This window comes from Lepus europaeus, chromosome 19 (assembly GCF_033115175.1).
Source record: "Lepus europaeus isolate LE1 chromosome 19, mLepTim1.pri, whole genome shotgun sequence".
Taxonomy (NCBI): Eukaryota; Metazoa; Chordata; class Mammalia; order Lagomorpha; family Leporidae; genus Lepus; species Lepus europaeus.
The window spans coordinates 3,812,817-3,831,278 of NC_084845.1; the positions used below are offsets into that span (position 1 = coordinate 3,812,817).

The window sequence follows — 18,462 nt, forward strand, 5'->3', positions numbered from 1 at the left end:
CACCCGGGAGCCTGCAGAGGGGAAGGGACGCTGGGGCTCGCGAGGGAGCCTGCGAAGCTCGGGGCTGCATCCCCGCCGAGCGCACAGGACACCCGCGCCCCGCTCCGCCTGCCTGCCCCCGGCCCGGGACTACGTTTCCCATCAGCCCTGGTGGCCGGGGCCCGCTCTCTGGGGGCAGGGTCCACCGCGATGTCTCTTGGGAGATGTAGTCCGTCTGCTCTGCCCACTCCACCGCGGACCGGGGCGCGTGAGCCCTCTGGCTGCCTCGGTCGCCAGTGCTCTGGCCCTTTCGATTTCCCTCTCGTGGGGTCTCCGCCTCCCACCAGGTCTCCCAAGAGAAAGCCCCTTTCGCCTCCCTCGAGGGGACTTCGCCCCAGACTCCCGGTCGCAGGTGCGCACGTCCTGCCCTGGTGCCACCCCTCGCGCTCCCAGCTCGCAAGGAAACATCCAGCACTTGAGCATCAGCACCCCACGTTTATTGTCCAGCAGCTGTGGCCGAGCGGGAGGCACCGGGCAGGGCAGGGCAGGACAGGGCAGGAAGTTCCGATTCCAAGGCGGACTTGGAGCCATGCACGGGCAGACGGGTAGATGAGCAGGGGAGGGTTTGGGACGGCGGAGTCGGGAGCGCATGGGAGGACGCCTCCTCCGCGCGTCCCCCGGAGGCCCCGCGGCGCGGGAGGGCCGCGCTGGAGCGGGCCGGGGGGGGGGGGGGCTTGGGGGAGCGGCTCGCGGTGGAGCCCGCGTCTGGCACAGCCAACCCCACGAGACGGTGCGCGGGCGCGGGAGGGCCTGGGACGCCGGGGGTCGGGGCGCAGTCCTGAATGCAGGGGCGAGAGCGGCTCGACGCCGCAGGACCTAGAGTGCGGCAAGGCCCTGGCGGCTGCACGCGGCGGCGGCGGTGGCCCGGGCCGCTCGGGAGGGGGGAGGCCGGCGCGCCGCGGCGCCGCGTCCGGCGTGGGGAGGGGGCGGCGTGGCGGCGGAGGGGCGCTTGCGCCACCTGGCGGCAGCAGGTGGGATTACATGACGGGCACGGGCACGGGGCTGCTGGGGGCTGCGGGCGTCCGGGTGCACGAAGTCGGGGTTCACGTAGGTGAAGCCCTGGAAGTCCGCCTGGTCGATGCTGGCCAGGACCAGGCGGTCTGGGGGCGTCAGCGCCGGCGCCGCCCGCGTGAAGAACTTGTCGAAGTTCTCGCCGCTGCGGCCGCACTGTAGGAGACGCGGCACGGGCAGGTGAGTGCGGCCCGGTCCCGCCGCACCCCCGCTCCCGACTCCCGCAGAGCTCCCCACGCTCCAGAGCGCCCTCGGCACAGGGAACCTCGCCCACAGGCAGCCCGCCCCCTGGCACGGGGCGGGAGGGCGGCTGACCGGGCGGGGTCTGAACGGGGGCGCGATCTCCAGCCGCTCCAGCCGCTCCCAGTCGATCCAGCGGAAGAAGCCGTGCGCGCGGATGGTGGGCTCCCCGTCGGGCCCGGAGCCCAGGCGCTTCCCCAGGGTGCTTGGTCAGGAACTGTGGGAGACAGAGACAGACGGACGGACGGACAGAGCCCCCGACGGGGAGACCCAGAGCAAGCGAGGAGCACAGGCAGGGGGTGGGGGGCACACAGATCGGGGGCAGAGCAGAGATTGGAGATCCAGATAAAAGAAGGAAAGGCGATTCAGAGTGGGGAGGGCAGAGACCCAGAGGACAGGGGTGTGAGAGAGGCCCAGAGAGTGCGTGTGAGGGGAGGGGCAGGAGGGGAGCAGAGGGGTGGGGTGACACAAGAGGGGCAGACACGCGGGAGGCCCCACCACGTGCACACAGAAGGCAGAGGGATGAGACAGAGCCCAGAGAGAGACCGTCAGGAGGCGTGGGGACAGGAGCAGCCTGCTGCTAGCATGTGTTGGAGAGCCACTGCGGGCCAGGCCCTTTGTCCTGCCTTAAACTGCACAAGCCCAGGCGGGACTGAAGCTGGCAGGGCGCAGGAGAGGAGGGAGAGCTGTGGGGCTCACGTACCCTGCCCACCTAGGGCTGCCCAGGGCCGAGGCCGGCCTGGGAGCTGGCATGGCTGCGGGGCAGAGAACGTTCTAACAGAGCCTTGGGCTGAATTGGTTTTCCCAGCAGGCGGGAGCAGAGCGCTGGAGCTGCAGGCTCCCGGCAGCAGGGGGGCGCGAGGCTGCAGAAGCAGGGTCCCCGGGGGGTTCTTACCCCCTTGCAGATGGCCACGGCCTCCCGGGACAGCGACTTGGGGTAGGTGACAGTCTGCTCCATGATGGCCTGGAACAGCTCCTCCTCATCCTCCCCGTCGAAGGGAGGCTAGAACGTGGCAGGGGATAAAGGCCAGAGGCCTTTTGGCGACAGCCCACATGCACACCTCTCCCCACTGCACTGCCCAGGCCAAATCTTTCTCCCTGTCTCCTACGCCTCCCCTGTCTTGGCTGCGTGCTCCCTGTATCTGCCGGGTGATCAGCAGGGTGTTCATGAGGCAGTCTGCCCTGTCACGAGAAGGGAGGAGAAGGCCTCTCCCAGGCTGATGGGCGGCTCTGGGCTCCCGGGTTAGCAACAGCAGCCCTTGGGGCCAGGCTTCTGAGTACGAGTGTGGGGAGCCTGGGAGCCCTGAGCTACGGGAGCGTGGGACAAGTGCATCTTTCCTCTTTAAACCTCTGACTGAGCGTTGGCACTCCCCACTCCGTCATGGATGGGAACCAGACACAAAGCTGCCGATACGTCGGGTCGTGGGCACTGCTGCGGCAGCGGCGCTGCTGGCCGCCCTGATCTGCTTCCTGTCACTGTCCACTCAGCGTGAGGATGGCACATGGGTCCCCACCTCACTGCTCCACACTTAGGCAAAGGCATACGTTTAAATTCGTTTAGTCGAGTTAGAGCCAATCAGATTTTAAAGTTTTGACAACTATATCTCGTGGGGTTTCTTCTTGTTGTTGTTCCGCTATTTCGTTTTGTGCATCTGACAGTGCTGGAGACAGGGTTATGGGCCTCACCAGACTGCGGAAGGGGCCGGTAGCATCCCCCTCCCCATAGAGATGGAGAACCCGGATGCCCACAGAGCTTCAGGACCACGGACAGCGCTGCACGACCCCCAACCTCCCCTGCTGAGCTGTGAGCGGATCCCCCAGCTCCTGCCGATCTCCCTTACCTGTCCCGCCAACATCTCATAGAGGAGGACCCCAAAGGACCACCAGTCGACAGACTTCCCATAGGGCTGGTAGGCGATGATCTGAGGGCAGAGTGGGAGGCGGGGAGTCGTGGTAGCTCCCTAACACGGCTGGGACCGTGGAGCCCTCCCACCAGGAAGATCTGGGCCTGAGGTCCACTCTTTGGAAGCTTTGGAAGGAAAAGTGTACCCATCTAGAACAGTCTTTGAGACTCAGAAGGCCAAGGCACAAATCCCGCCCCATGTCAGGTGTGCGGACTCACACCATGTGCATCTGAGGGACTCTAGAAAATAGAAGTCCCTGGGCCTGAAGAATTCCAGGCTCAGCAGGCTGGAGTTGGAGTTTAAAATGCTGAGTGCTGGTCGGCGCCGTGGCTCAACAGGCTAATCCTCCGCCTAGCGGCGCTGGCACACCGAGTTCTAGTCCCGGTCGGGGCACCGGATTCTGTCCCGGTTGCCCCTCTTCCAGCCCAGCTCTCTGCTGTGGCCAGGGAGTGCAGTGGAGGATGGACCAAGTGCTTTGGGCACTGCACCCCATGGGAGACCAGGAGAAGCACCTGGCTCCTGGCTTCGGATCAGCGCGGTACACCGGCAGCAGCGCACCGGCCGCGGCAGCCATTGGAGGGTGAACCAACAGCAAAGGAAGACCTTTCTCTCTGTCTCTCTCTCACACTGTCCACTCTGCCTGTCAAAAATAAAATAAAAGTAAAAAAAAATAAAAAAATAAAATGCTGAGTGCTCAGGCCAGGCGTTTGGCGCACTGGCCAAGCTGTCTCTCGGGAAGTCCGCATCCTGTATCTGAGTATCTGGGCTGGGGTCCCAGCTCCGCTCCCAGTTCCAGCTTCCAGCTAACGCGCACCCTGGGAGGCAGCGGGTGATGAGTCAATTAGCTGGGTCCCTGCCACCCATGCCGGAGACCTGGCTCCTGGCCTCAGCCTGCCTCCCCCCCAGCTGTGTGGGCATTTGGGAGTGGACTGGCAGGTGGGAGATCTCTCTGCTCCTTCTAATAAATAAAAATATGATTTTTTTTTCCCTAAAGAAGAACAAGTTTTTCTAGTTTTCTGCAGGTGAGTCTGACCAGCTGCCTGGTTTTGTGATCACTTGACAGTGAGCACTCGGGCAGCACGGTGCTCCCTCTAACGGATCGAGGCAGCACAGCCAGGACACACTGCACCCACTGACTGTGCCGAATTACACCGGAATACTAGGGGCAGCGTCTTTAGGGACCCTGCTCTGCTCTCTTGGGGGCCAGCACACACACACACACACGCAGCCAGCTGACCTAGTCAAAGCGCTCAAAGCGTGTCCATCCGGGAGGCCTCCAGGACAAGCCCCGCCCAGTTAGAACGGCCCAGGAACAGGACCCTGAGACCCTTCCTCCACAGGCCCCGCCCACGCGGCTCGGCCCCGCCCACGGGGCATGCCTGCCGAAGGTGTGGGCCTTACCTCGGGGGCTATGTAGTCCGGGGTCCCGCAGAAAGTGCGCGTGGTGGTGCCGGGGAACACGTTCTCCTTACACATGCCGAAGTCGGTGATCTTGATGTGCCCCTCGGCGTCCAGCATCACGTTGTCCAGCTTCAGGTCCCTGCGGGGCGCAGGCAGGGTGGCGCGGCCAGCTAGGACCCCTTCCCCTCCAGGGCCCGCCCCCCCGTCCTGCAGGGGCGCCCGGGCGGACGCCCACCTGTAGATGATGCCCTGGTTATGGAGGAAGAAGAGGCCGATGGCGATCTCCGCCGCGTAGAACCTGGAGGGGCGGGCGAGGGAGTCAGAGGGCCCAGGCTGGACCCTGCCCCTCCCGCCGCCCACGCCTCGCCCCCTCCCCTCTGGGCTGACTCACGCTGCGTGGGGCTCCTTGAACTTGCCCAGCTGCTGGATGTGGTACATCAGGTCGCCCCCGGTGACATACTCCATCACGAAATACAGGCGGTCCTGGGAGGGAGTTTGGGCTCAGGGCGGGGCGCTCCCACCCTCTGTGTGCACTCCACACCCAGAGAACCCGGGGTCACCCCTCTGCGCCGCCAGATCGCGGGTGCTGACACGCGTCCGTCTCCTTGGGACTGAAGATCCGGATCCACACCATGCGTCCCGCATCCGGAGCACCAGAACCTCTCTCAGGCACCCGCAAGCCTGGCCTCCCCCAGGGACCAAAGTCCTTCCTAGTGGCTAGTGCTCTTCAACCCAGGCAGCTGGCCACGCCCACACAGAGCCCCTGGGGGCAGCCCGTTCTGCTCACTGTTTTGCTGGAAGCCCGAGCGGGGGGGGGGGGGGGGGGCAGCGTGGTGGGCGGCAGGGCAAGCCCCAACCTGCCCCGCCGCCAGGCAGCCCACACCGCAGTACCAGATTTGAGTGCTGGCTGCTCCGCTTCTGACTCGGCTCCCTGCTAGCGCACCGGGAGGGCAGCAGAAGATGGGCCCAGGTGCTTGGGCTCCGGCACCCACGTGGGAGACCTGCAGGAGCTCCCCTGGCTTGGGCCAGGCCCAGCCCTGGCTGTTACAGCCATTTGGAGAGTGAACCAGTGGATGGAAGATCTCTCTCTCTCTCGCTCGTTCGCTCTCTCTCTCTGCCATTCTGCCTTTCAGATAAATAAATCTTTTTTTTTTTTTTTTGACAGGCAGAGTGGATAGTGAGAGAGAGAGAGAGAGACAGAGAGAAAGGTCTTCCTTTTTGCTGTTGGTTCACCCTCCAATGGCCGCCAAGGCCGGCGCACTGCGCTGATCCGATGGCAGGAGCCAGGTGCTTCTCCTGGCCTCCCATGGGGTGCAGGGCCCAAGCACTTGTGCCATCCTCCACTGCACTCCCGGGCCACAGCAGAGAGCTGGCCTGGAAGAGGGGCAACCGGGATAGAATCCGGCGCCCCAACCAGGACTAGACCCACTCACAGCCAAGCTCGTCTGAGAAACAGGCATCTTTGGGCCCACTCAGGAGCCCATCTGCCTAGCCACGCCCCTCCCGAGCTCCGGCATGCCAGCCACGCCCACCAAGGGCCCCACTCCTCGGCCACGCCCCCTCACAGCCCCGGGGCTGAGGCAGGCCCCCCCCCCTCCTTCCTTACCGGGGTCTGGAAGGTGGAGTGCAGCTGGGTGAGGAAGTGTGGCCGGCCGCCAGGCCCTCGGCCGCCCAGCGCCAGCACGCGTTTCTCCACCAGGGTGCAGTCCACGTCGTCGTCCTGGACAATGACGTCCTTCTTCAGGATCTTGATGGCGTAGAGCTCATCGGAGCCCCTGCGCTCGGCCAGCATCACCTGCGCACGGAGGGCCCCAAGGGCCAGTCTGCTCTGGGAACTCTCCTTCCAGGGGCACGGAGAGAGGGGGCTTCCTGTCCCCTCTCAAGGGGCTCAGCGCCCTGACCTTGCGGCCCCCCGCACCCCGGAAAGTACCCACGTCCTCATGCGTCTCCTCTCCAGGAACCCCGGCCGCCCAACCTAACTCCACCTGGGATTCTCGGGCCAGTCTCTCCCCACCCACGCCCACCTCCGAGCCGGCATCCTCCCTCCTCACCCCCCAAGGACTCCCCAAGTCCAACCTTCCCGAAACTGCCTTTTCCTAGGACCATGAGGAAGCTGAAGTCGGAGATGTGCAGGCGTCCTGGGCTGGCCCCGAAGAAGCAGCGCTTGGAGTCGGTGGGACTGGGAGAGGGGGAGGGGATGGGGGAAGAAGAGGGGCCCATCCGCACCCGCTGTGAGAAAGGGGAGAGAGACCCCGGGGCGGTCAGACCCCCGGCAGGCACAAGGCCATGCCCCCAGGAGAACGAAAGGGGTGGTGGGAACAGGAAGGAAGGATGCCACCCCCCACCCCGACCTTGGCTGAAGAACTTTCTGTGGCTCCCCACGGTCTGAGGGCTTGTTCATCACTCAGCAAACATGCAGACAGCTTAATACACACCGCCCACGGAAACCCTGCTGGCACTCCCTCTGAGAAGAGGACTCGGAGACGTCAGAGACGTCACACGGCCGGCCGACAGCCAAGCCAGCAGCAGACCCACGCAGCTCAGCTCGAGGGCCCTGCTCTCCTGGTCCCTGAGCACCGGGTAAGAACTTCCAGGTGAACCTGAGCGAGGGCCTGGGACCTTGCATTTCCCACACGCTCCCCAGGGGGGCGCTGCTGCCGCCACTGGTCCGGGAACCACACTCGGCTTTAAGTTCTGGAGCCTTCTCCACCTTCCCCTGCCTTGCCCCCCAGGAGGGGGCTCCTTGACTCCACTGCTGTCCTGCGTTCCCCGTTGTCCTTTCTATGCGTTCCCGGCTCAGCGGGCAGAGGGAACGATTTAAAAATAAATAAACCAGGTCATGTCTCTCCTGTGCTTGCAAACCATCTAACAGCTTCTGTCTGTGCTAAGATTTTGTTGCGTGCGGCTTGCAAGGCCTGGCCGGGACTGACCCTGCAGGTCTCGGGACGCCCTCCCCCCCACCCCCGCCGCCCACCCCTCAGCCTCACACATCCTGTGCCTCAGGGCCTCGGGCGTACTGTCCCTCCTTCCTGAAAAGCTCTCCCCTCCCCCTTCCTCCGAGTCACCCCCAAGCAGCATCGCTTTCCCACGGAGGCTCCTCCCGACTTCTTAAACCAGGTCAGCCGCCTCTGTGCTACCATGGACAGCGCCCGCACCGCCTGTCTTAGCAATTTGCGGCTCGTTCTCTCTGCCCATCCTGCTTACCCACTCCCTAGGGCAGGGGTCTGAGGCAGAGTTGAGTCTCGATCAATAGTCACCGACTCACGCGACTTTGAGCAGAAGTTCAGCCTGGGCCCCTGAATGGAGACCCCAGCGCCGCCGCTTGCTGGGGTTACGTCCCCAGCCTCATGTGCAAGCCAGCAGCTCTCACACAGAGACGCCCTGAAGACTCCAAAGCACTGGAATGCAGCGCTGTGCTGTCAGCCCCGGCCGGGTCCTCCACCATGAGGCACCCCCCCTCGGGTGCACGGGAAGATCTCCCTCTACGTAACTGCTGGGGGACCCCGGACAAAGCACCCCCTCTCTGGGCCTGCATTTCCTCCCCGTTTGTATCCTGTCGCCAGGACAGCCCTTTCTCGGGATCGACCATGCGAGGAATTTAGCGCGCAGACACGGGGGCCATCAGAGTGTCCCTTGGTAGCTCTGCAGGGTCACTAGGGAGGTCTCGTGGTGATTGGAGGCAGGCAGACCACAGACAGAGCTAGGAGGCCCTGCTCGGAGCCTGGGACACTGCAGCTCTGCTGCTCGGCTTGTCGGGTCTTCTGGGAAGCCCCCAGGCTGTGTGCTGATGCCCCAGAGGCCCCCTCGTTGCAGCCTCTCACCCCCTGCCCGACCATGTGTGTCTGAGGGCTCTGAGACTCTCCGCTCGGCCTGCAGATAAGTCCATTCCCCGCCTGGGACTTCCGAGTGGCCTTCTTCTGCCTGCACTCCCCCCACCCCCTTCTGCTCCAACACCCCCTCCTTGCCGCTCCTCAGGAGCCCTGGCCTGCCCCCTCCCAGGGCCTTAGCACCTGCCCTTCCCTCTCGGCCTGGCCCACTCAGGTCTCTGCCCGCCAGCCACTTTCTCAGCGACCTCTTCCTGCAATGCAAACAGCAGATTTCTCCCGACAGCATTCCGGGTCTCACCGACTGCTTCTCTGGCCCGGATCACTTACCGCCTTCTACCACAGCGTCGTGTGTTTAATGTCGGCCTGTGAGCACAGGCCTCGAGGGGGTGGGGTTTCTGTCTTGTTCCTGCTACATGTTTACAAGGGGGCTTCAAAATACTTGCGGGGAAATGGGATCAAAGGGTCACCAGAATTTTTCCATGAACCGTCTGAGGCCCACGCGTAGATCCCCAGTGAGGACCGTGCCTCGCTCAGGAAGATGGGGTGGAGTGGGAAGTGAATTCCTCTCCTCCACCTGGGAAATCCTACTACGCTGCCTGCAGGTCTCAGCTGTGCACTCTCACAGGTGCCCGAGGCATCCGCATGACCACACACATTGCTGGGTGGTGAAGGCGCCACCAGAAGAGGAACTCCCCAGGGGACAGCCTCAGTCCACGTCCACCAGGGAGCCTGGCCCAGGAAGCGGTGTCCAGCCGTGACCGCGATGGAGAGGTCAGGCACCACCTCCTCAGGGAAGCCCACTCGACCCCCGAGTCCCCACCAGGGGGATGCAGAGGACCCCCGTGGAACCCCCAGCCCGGGTGACTGCCTTTTCCAGGCCCCCTGGCTCCCTGTCACTTAGAGTCTGGGACTGTGTCCCCACCTCGGGGACCAGCTGGAGGGCCAGAGTCGCCTCAGCATCTCTGGGATTATTCCAGCAAGCACAGGACGGGCCTGGAACAAACTGAGTGCTCAACCCGTGTGTGTGGAGTGGAAGACAGGAAGAGGGGAGGGACAAGTGGAACGGGGAGGGTCAGAGAGAGAGAGAGAGAAGGTGACCCGGCCTCCCTCAGTGCCTCAGTTCTACTCACCTCATACAACTCCAGGGGGTAGTTACAGGCCTAGGGGAGAAGAAAGCCAGAGTCAGGGCCCCAAGACCAGTAGGAGATCGCCCTGAAGCAGGGCTCAGGGTCTCTTAACACCCCCAAGCCATGGGGATAGAAAGGAACTACATTTCCCATCAGACCCTGGGGCTAGTCTCCTGGAAGAACAGGGGAAGGAGCCCCAATGCCTTCTGGGAATTGTAGTCCCAGGACCAGCAGGGAGCCACAGGTGGATGGCGGGTATGCCCAGCTCTGAACTGTGGGGTGCTGGGCTGGGCTCCCCTGGGGAAGCCGGGGTCTGGGTACCTCAAACTTCTGGAGGAGGCTGCAGTTGTCAGCATCGGCCACGGGCACATTGTAATATTCACCCTCCTCCTGGTTCAGTAACTTGTACCTGACATACAGACGGAGACCAGAGCGGGCGGGGTGGGGAGATGGGGCACCCGTGGGAGAGGCGGAGACATCCAAAGGGAGGACAGAGACACAGAGAGACGGACACAGAGATGGAGAGAGAGAAAGAGTGAGGTAAGGAGGGAAGAGAGCAGGAGGAGGAGGAGGAGAGCGGGAGTCCTGGGAGAGACAGTGGCCTGGAGGAGAGAGACCACACACAGATGGAGACGGCGACAGGCAGGCCCGCCCCCAGCAACCAGCCCCCCCTCCTCACCAGCCGTCCACGGGCGCTTTGAGCAGTTCTGAGACGCCAAAGGACATGGCGCCCATGAAGTCGTTGCGGGAGGTCCTGTCCCAGTCCCACACCTCCACGCTGAGCCTGCGCTCCACATCGCCCGGCTTCAGGTTGCTGGGGGAAGGGGCGAGAGGCCCGGCTCACGCTCCCTGCACTCTCCCCTCCTGGACCTGGGTCTGCTTCCTCCCGTGGGGGCCCTGCCCGCCTCCGACCCTCCTGAAGGTGGTCTCTGCCCTGCTATGGCGTCCCCTCTCTGTCCTGGCCTGCTGGTTCCAGCTCTCCCTCCCGCTCTGCCTGTCCGTTCCTCGCCTCCCTCTGGATCTCCGTCTTTCCGTCGGTTGGCTTCTTTCCTTGCCACCCTCCCACGTTGGGTCTCTGTGGGTTTGTGCCCCACGGGGGACCCTCTCCGCTGCCTCTCTGGGGGTCGCCGTCCGTCCTCCCAGTCTTCCTCCCTGGGTGACAGCTGCTGTCTATCTGCACTCCGTCCCACCCACCTCTTCCTCCTCGAGGAATTTTGTCTCCATCCAAGCTTCCTCTGTGGGTCTGTCCCTCCTCGGGCCCTCTGCCCGCCTGTCCCACCCACATCTCCCCCGGTATCTGTGTGTCCGTCCACCTCCTCTGAATCTGTTTCTGGATGCCCCGTCTCCGCCTCTCTGATGGAGCTCAGGCTCGCAGAACCTGGTCTCTCTCTGTCACTCCTTTCCTGTCTCCCAGCACCTTCCGCTCTCGCCCGGGTCTCCTCTACCCTAGTACCACACCATCTGCTCCCTGGGGTCTTGTGGGCCACCAGGGCCCTCGGCTCATCCTCTGCCGGCCTCCCAGGCTGCACCCAAGGCTCACAACACAAAAGTCTCGTTCCACACGGGGTTCAGCGTGGCTTTCACGGTCCGGGTCTTCTGCTTGGTCAGGTTGCGCGGGTCTGGGATGAGCTTCAGCTTCACGTAGGGGTCAGACAGACCGTTGGGGTCCATCGGAATGAGGTTTCGGGCCTCACCAACTGCCGGGGACGGGCGGGGGTGAAGGGAGAACCCAGCGTTAGAGGCCCGCAGCCCCCCCACCAGCAGCAGTCAGGAATCCCAAGCTCTCGGATCTTCTACCTCCCTGGTACCCGGGATCCCCTCTCGCACCAGCCCCACAGCCCCACCCCCACATTCGGCCCTGGGATTTGGGGCTGGCAGGCCAACTGCCCGCCCTCGCAGGGATCCCGACACCTGCAAGGGCCACTGAGAGGCGCGGAAAGTTCGTAGTGGGCGGGGCTTCGCGTTTGGGGCGTGGCCTCGCAGCCTCACACCTGGAGCAAGGGGCGGGCCTCACCGGTGACGTGGATCTCATCCGCGGTGGGCGCCCGGATCTCCAGCTGCAGGCGCCCGCGGCGCTCCGTGTGGTCTACACCGCACAGCGAGGGCACGCTGCGCACACAGCGCCGATGCACGTTCATCTCGCAGCCTGGCGGGGCACAACTGGGGCTCGCACTGCCGCCCCGCACCCCATCCCGCGGCGCGTCCCCCGGAACCGCGGCCCCGCGCGCACTCACAGGAGCACTTCATGCCCTGGTGCACCAGCCCGTAGAGGAGCGAGCCGCAGTGGTCGCAGAAGGTGGGGCTGCTGTAGCTGTGCAGGCGGAACTTGTGCTTGTTCCGGGGGTCCTGGGCGCAGAGAGACGCCACTGAGCGCGGGGCCGGCGCCCCCTCCCCTCGGCCTCCCGCAGCGCCACCCCCGGCGTCCACGAGGCAGCCACCTGAGCTCCCAGGCCTGCTGGGCACTGCGCTGGCCAAATTAAAAACACAGCGCTCTTTGCGTTGATGCTCAAATGGAGGGGACAGACGGTCATCAAAGGTTAATAAGGAAAAGCAGTGGATGGGGGGAGGTGGGCTGGGGCGAACAGCAGCCGGGAAGGGGCCTGCCTGAAACACAGCAGCTAGGGCAACGTGCACCTGAGCGGCCCACGGCAGAGGTGACCACCAACATCCCACAGTCCCCACCCCACCCCACACAGCTCTGAGGACCCGAGGGCTTCCCTGAACCCCAGGACCATTCACTGGGCCTTTGTCACTCTCTGCCCACTGCATGGTGGGTTTTCTCTGAGCCCCAGGTAGGGGGTGTGGCTAACAGCTCCTGGGTTGCCACGGGCACCAGGCAGGCCAAAAGGAAAAGGTGAGGCCAGCCGCGCCCACTCCTCCTCCTGCCGCCAGCACTGCCCGTGGTCACCATCCGTGACGTCGCTGCAGTGCCCACGGAGCCCTGCGTGTAAGAGCTAGGTCGCTTCCCAGCCGTGTGGTTCTGGGCCAGCTCGGCCCCGCTTCCCAGCCTCTGCGTCCTCCTCTGCCTGGTGCAGACACACAGTCCACATCTTGAGGCAAAGCTGTGTTTCCAGAGTCCATTCAGGACACCAGCAAAAGGCCGCCTGCCCGCCCTCCGCCCTCTCCGTCCCGGCTCCCCCACCCCGGGCCAGAGTCTGAGGATGTGCTGGTTGTCACCGCGGGAGCATTTAGGACACTCCTGGGCTCTGCTCTATTTTAGGGGGGGTTCTGATTCAAACGTGCACTTGGGGAGGTGGGCAGGGAGGGTGCTGCTGGCTGCTGGTGGCCCCTGTGGGCAAAGGCCTCAGCTGGGTGCCTAACATGGCACGGAGCCACCGACAGAGCTGCTGCCGTCAGTCTCAAAGGCCAAGGCGCTGGAAAGGAGGCAGCCCCGGGCTCCGGCCGGCCAGAGAGTGTGGGTGCGGGTGCAGATCTCGATGCCGCACTCCTGCCCTCTTTCCGGAACCTCAGGCTCCCCCCTCAGTGAAAGGGGGCCCTACACGGGGTCTCATCAAAGTGATGCTGGCCGGACCCTGCCGATGTAGCAGCGAGGCCACCTGTGCACTCTTTTCTTCCCATTTTTCTCAGGGACTAACACACGGTGTTCTGACTCCTGCTGCGGGGCAGCCCCACACAGAGGTGAGCTCCTGAGCCCCGTTCACAGATCAGGAAGAGAGGGAGACTGAGCCCACGTGCGGTGGGGCTGGGACTCCAGGCTGGGGACCCTGGCTCGGAGCCTCTGCTCGGATGGGGACGGGGAAACACCGAACTGAACCTCGTACGCTAGGGGACACGGCCAGGCCTACATCGGCCATTTGGGAAGGAGCCGGTGCAGCCGGGCAGCCGAGGCAAACACTTGATAGTGCAGACAGGTGTGGGCAGGCGACAGTGCTCAACGCCTGTCCCTTTAACGTCACATCCTCTACGTAAACTTCAGCTGTCTTGACTTGACATGCAGGCAAAACGCCTCGGGCACCGTGCCTCTCTCTCCTAGCTCTCTTTAGCTTCTAGCTCCATCTGCATGTCACAGAACTGTCTCCAACCTTGTGTCACCCCTGGCTGAAACCCAGGCCACCTGAGTTCCACTGACCTGTGTCACAGCAAGCCTGGCGATGCCTAGCCCTGCACTGCCCCCCTCGGGGCCACCGGCCACATGTAGCAGTTGAAACTCAGGTCCACATGGCTAAAATGGAACTTAGCTTTCTGTCCCCGGGCCCAGCAGCCCGGGCTTGCCAGCTGCGTGAGCCTGCAGGCCACCTGCTGGAGGGGGCCCGGCGAGAACACGTCGTTGGCGCAGCCTGTTCTGCCGGCTCGTGCTAAGTCATCAGCCCTGTACTACAGAGCAGGGGACGGCGGCTCGGAGAGAAAGCGGAGGAGGGACAGGGAGGGCTCGGCGGTCCTTGTACGTGGCAGGGGGGAGGCTGCGAGTCTCTGAGGGTACAGCGACTGCGTGCAGCGGATGCACCACACACGCATGTGCACGTGCACCCGAGGTCTCCGTGGGCCCCTAAGCCGCTCTCTTTGAGTCCTTCCCGGTGTCTCTGGCTCTGACTCCCTCTGCCCATGTCTCCCGGCCTGCGATCCCCTCGCTTTGCCTCTGGGCTGCTCTCTCCGCTGCTGCACCAGTCGCTCTGTCCGTCCGCCCGAGATTCCCTCTGTCTCATCCTGCACGGATACTTCTCTCCACGTCCCTCACCTGTGTCCCCAACCTGTTTCCGTCCCCCTCACGTTCCCCCTTTCCAGGCCAAGGGCAAGGAATCTGGGCCAGACTAGCTCCCCCTATCTCTCCAGCCCCCTCCCCGCCCAGCCTTAAAAATAGCAGGAGAAATTGGGACGGCCGCAGAGGGGGTGAGGGCGGGGGCGCGGCCCGAGGAAGGAGAACCAGGTGTCTGGGCACTCACGTCCGTCTGGGGGCCCTTCCCAGCGCCTGGACACTCGAAGGTCACGAATTCGTGGCATCGCCGGTGAACCACAAAGCTGCAGACTGGAGGGAAGTCAGAGACACCGAGACGGGGAGGGACTCGGGTAAACCCACGGGGAGAGACGGGGAGGCCCCAACAGATGGTCGGCAAGGGACTCACCGGAGAACACGGGAGAGGGAGGGCTCCCGACAGACAGAGCCAGAGGCGAGACCCTGCTGCACGGGGAGGCAGAGCCAGAGGGAAAGGAAGAAAGGGAGAAACCCCATCGACAGACACTGGCCCACTGAGACCAGGAGCCAGGAGGCCAGGCAGAGTCGGGAGAGAGGTGACTAGGGCTGGAGTGAGTCTGGGGGCGCTGCTGCCGGTCACCCCGCCCCGAGCGGTGGTGTTCTGCGCAGTGCTAGCGCCCTCTCTCCCGCCCCCCAGAACTGCCAGCCGCTCAGCCCCACCCACCCATGGGTGACCCCACCCGGCCTGCCCCAGCCTAGGATGGCTGCTGTTGCCATGGCAACAGCCTGGGGGGCTCGCTCTGACTTTGCATCTCCGGCCCCCTTCCCCCCCTTTCAGCTCCCCTTTTCCAAAAATCTTTCTGTTCCCATGGCAACAGATTCTCCAAATATCTGTCCCCACCTGGAGCCGGCCGAGGGAGGGGCCCCCGGCACCACCCCCGCGGTGGCCCCACCACAGGCTGTGTCTCTGCCACACCCCCCGCCCCGGCTCCCCCGCGCCTCTGGGGACCAGAGAGCACGTGTGCCACACATCCTCCACCATGGAGCCCCCGCCCCCGCCCTCCCGAGGGTCCCGCGTCCAGGGCCCCACGCTTACCTTGACATTGCAGGCCCTGCTTCCCAATGCCCCTGCAGGTCAGGGAGCCAAGGTCAGAGCCACAGAGGCCCCACACCCCCATCTCTGCCAGCTACAGGCGGTCCGGGTCCGCGGCCTCTGACCCCCACCCCACCACACCCGGACGTCTGAGCTCCAGCCACTGCCTCTTTGTGGAACCCACAGATTTTGGTACCCCAGCCCCTCCTCCCTCAGACCCAGGAGTCAGGGACCACAGCCTCCTCCTCTCCCAGACCCAGGAGTCCCCCCAGCCCCTCCTCCCTCAGACTCAGGAGTCAGGCACACAGCCCCTCCTCTCCCAGACCTAAGACCCCAGCCCCTCCTCCCTCAGACCCAGGATCCAAGACCCCAGCCCCTCCTCCCTCAGACCCAGGAGTCAGGGACCACAGATCTGCCTCCTCAGACCCAAGATCGCAGCCCCTCCTCCCTCAGACTCCGGAGTCAGGGACCATAGATCAGCCTCCTACAGCCGCAAGACCTCTGCCCCTCCTCCCTCAGATCCAGGATCCAAGACCCCAGCCCCTCCTCCCTCAGACCCAGGAGTCAGGGACCACAGATCTGCCTCCTCAGACCCAAGATCGCAGCCCCTCCTCCCTCAGACTCCGGAGTCAGGGACCACATATCAGCCTCCTACAGCCGCAAGACCTCTGCCCCTCCTCCCTCAGATCCAGGATCCAAGACCCCAGGAATCTCCAGCCCCTCCTCCCTCAGACCCAGGAGTCAGAGACCCCAGATCTGCCTCCTCAGACCCAAGACCCCAGCCCCTCCTCCCTCAGACTCAGGAGTCAGGGACCCCAGATCTGCCTCCCACAGCTGCAAGACCCCAGCCCCTCCTCCCTCAGACCCAGGAGTCAGGGACCCCAGCCCCTCCTCCCTCAGACTCAGGAGTCAGGGACCCCAGATCTGCCTCCCACAGCTGCAAGACCCCAGCCCCTCCTCCCTCAGACCCAGGAGTCAGGGACCCCAGCCCCTCCTCCCTCAGACCCAGGAGTCAGAGACCCCAGATCTGCCTCCCACAGCTGCAAGACCCCAGCCCCTCCTCCCTCAGACCCAGGAGTCAGGGACCCAGCCCCTCCTCCCTCAGACCCAGGAGTCAGGGACCCCAGATCTGCCTCCCACAGCTGCAAGACCCCAGCCCCTCCTCCCTCAGACCCAGGAGTCAGGGACCCCAGCCCCTCCTCCCTCAGACCCAGGAGTCAGGGACCCCAGATCTGCCTCCCACAGCTGCAAGACCCCAGCCCCTCCTCCCTCAGACCCAGGAGTCAGGGACCCCAGCCCCTCCTCCCTCAGACCCAGGCGTCTCCCAGCCCCTCCTCCCTCAGACCCAGGAGTCAGGGACTCCCTCCCCATCCTGGAAGTCGGAGCCCGCACCCCTGCCCCTCTTGCGCGCCCGGCCCCCGCCCTCACCAGATAAAGTCGGTGCAGTGGCTGCAGAAGGTGGGCTGCTTGAAGAAGCGGGCGGTAAACTTGTGGCTCTTGACTTCATGGACCACCTTCTGCCTCAGAGCCCCCTTTCTGCAAAACAGGGGCCGGGGTCCCCCCTCTGAGTCGCCTCCGCCGGGGCCCAGACCCGCCATGGCCCCAGGAACGTAGCGGAGACCAGGATCCTGCCTGTCTTGGAGGGGAACAGGTGGAATCGAGGGAGCGGCCCGGGAGCCACAGCCCCGGCGCCGGCTCCACCTAGGGGAGCGGGCGGGCGGGGGAGCCGGAGGCACGGGCGGCGGCGGGCGCTCCGGCTCCGGCACCTGCTCAAATGTGGGAGCCCCGGGTGGGGGGGGAGGCGTTGCCATGACGACCGCGGGGCGGGGTTTCGGCTTAAAGGCGCCCCCGCCCTGAGCCGCCGGACAGGCGCCCTCGGTTCCACGCACGTGCGCCCACCCGCTCCGGGGGCTGGCTGCGGGGAGGGGCGTCCCCGGAGCGCGCTCTCCCGCCCAGCCTGGGTCCCTCGGCCTCGGTCCGCTGCTGTGGCGCTGGGATCCAGGCTCCGGGGTCTTCCTCGACCTCTGACTTTGTATTTAAGTGCTGTTCTTTCCAACAGCCAATAAGACTTGCACGTGTTTATGGGATACCGGCGGACCGTGTGCCAGGCATGGATCTCAACCCCCGAACACGGCTTATCTGCTGGTGTGTGTGTGCTTGCTCACGCTCCTGCGCGGCGAACGCCGGAGCCAACTCCTTGGCTGTAACCTAGGGGCGTTTACCAGCCTTTTCCCACCCCTCTGCAGGCTCTGGGAAGCACCACCCATTTTTAAGGTCTATGAGACCGCCAGGTCACACCCCCCCCCCAGATTCCACCCGTGACACTTGCGTGCGTGGCTTACTTCACTTAACGGCCTCCAGTTCCAGCCATGCAGTGGGAAAAGACGAGCGCTCACCCCTTTTCAGGGCTGACTAGTATTCCAGCAGCCTGCTTTCTTAGTCCACTCACGGGAGGACGGGGCCCGGCGGCTGCTGTGAACAGAGGAGTGTGGCTGTGTCCTCCGCAGCGGGAGTTCATCTTCCCGGGAGACACACCCGGGGTGGGGCTGCTGGACCGGGGGGCAGCTCGGTTTTTCTCACCAACACCTCCGACCTGCGTCTGACAGCAGCCCGCCTACCGGGAGCAGACGCCTCTCGGTGCTTTGGTGAGCCCTCCCCTGGTGTGCCTGTCTTAGGTCTAACTGCCCCTACAGCAGGATGTGCTCCCTGCTGCGGAGTCCCTGCTATGCTGTGGGGACCAACCCCCTCTGACACGGGCTCGCAGATACTTCCTAGTTCCCTGAGCGGGCGTCTCGCGCCAGAGACGCTTCCTCTGCGCACAGAAACTTCAGTCGGACAAATCCCACCTGTCTCTGCTGTTGCTCCCTGGGCCTCTGAATGAGACCTGGAGCTCACTCCTCTCTCTGTCTCTCTCTCTCCAGAGCTCACTCCTCTCTCTCTCTCTGTCTCTCTGGAGCTCACTCCTCTCTCTCTCTCTCTCTCCAGAGCTCACTCCTCTCTCTCTCTCTGGAGCTCACTCCTCTCTCTCTCTCTCTCTCCAGAGCTCACTCCTCTGTCTCTCTCTGGAGCTCACTCCTCTCTCTCTCTCTCTCTCTCTCCAGAGCTCACTCCTCTCTCTCTCTCTGTCTCTCTGGAGCTCACTCCTCTCTCTGTCTCTCTCTCTCCAGAG

At 64.3% G+C, this 18,462-nt stretch overlaps 1 protein-coding gene across 1 annotated transcript; it reads right to left on the reverse strand.

Annotated features, from left to right (window-relative positions):
• Positions 1-1,016: 1,016 nt before the first annotated feature.
• On the reverse strand, positions 1,017-16,891 carry PRKCG (protein kinase C gamma). The gene is given in 20 exon segments (XM_062177680.1): positions 1,017-1,049; positions 1,051-1,206; positions 1,366-1,488; positions 1,490-1,507; positions 2,186-2,293; positions 3,132-3,212; positions 4,596-4,734; positions 4,831-4,893; positions 4,987-5,078; positions 6,202-6,390; positions 6,672-6,824; positions 9,553-9,582; positions 9,871-9,958; positions 10,229-10,363; positions 11,090-11,246; positions 11,564-11,695; positions 11,784-11,895; positions 14,451-14,533; positions 15,297-15,328; positions 16,722-16,891. Coding segments are annotated over 20 exon segments (2,094 nt in total).
• Positions 16,892-18,462: the final 1,571 nt, after the last annotated feature.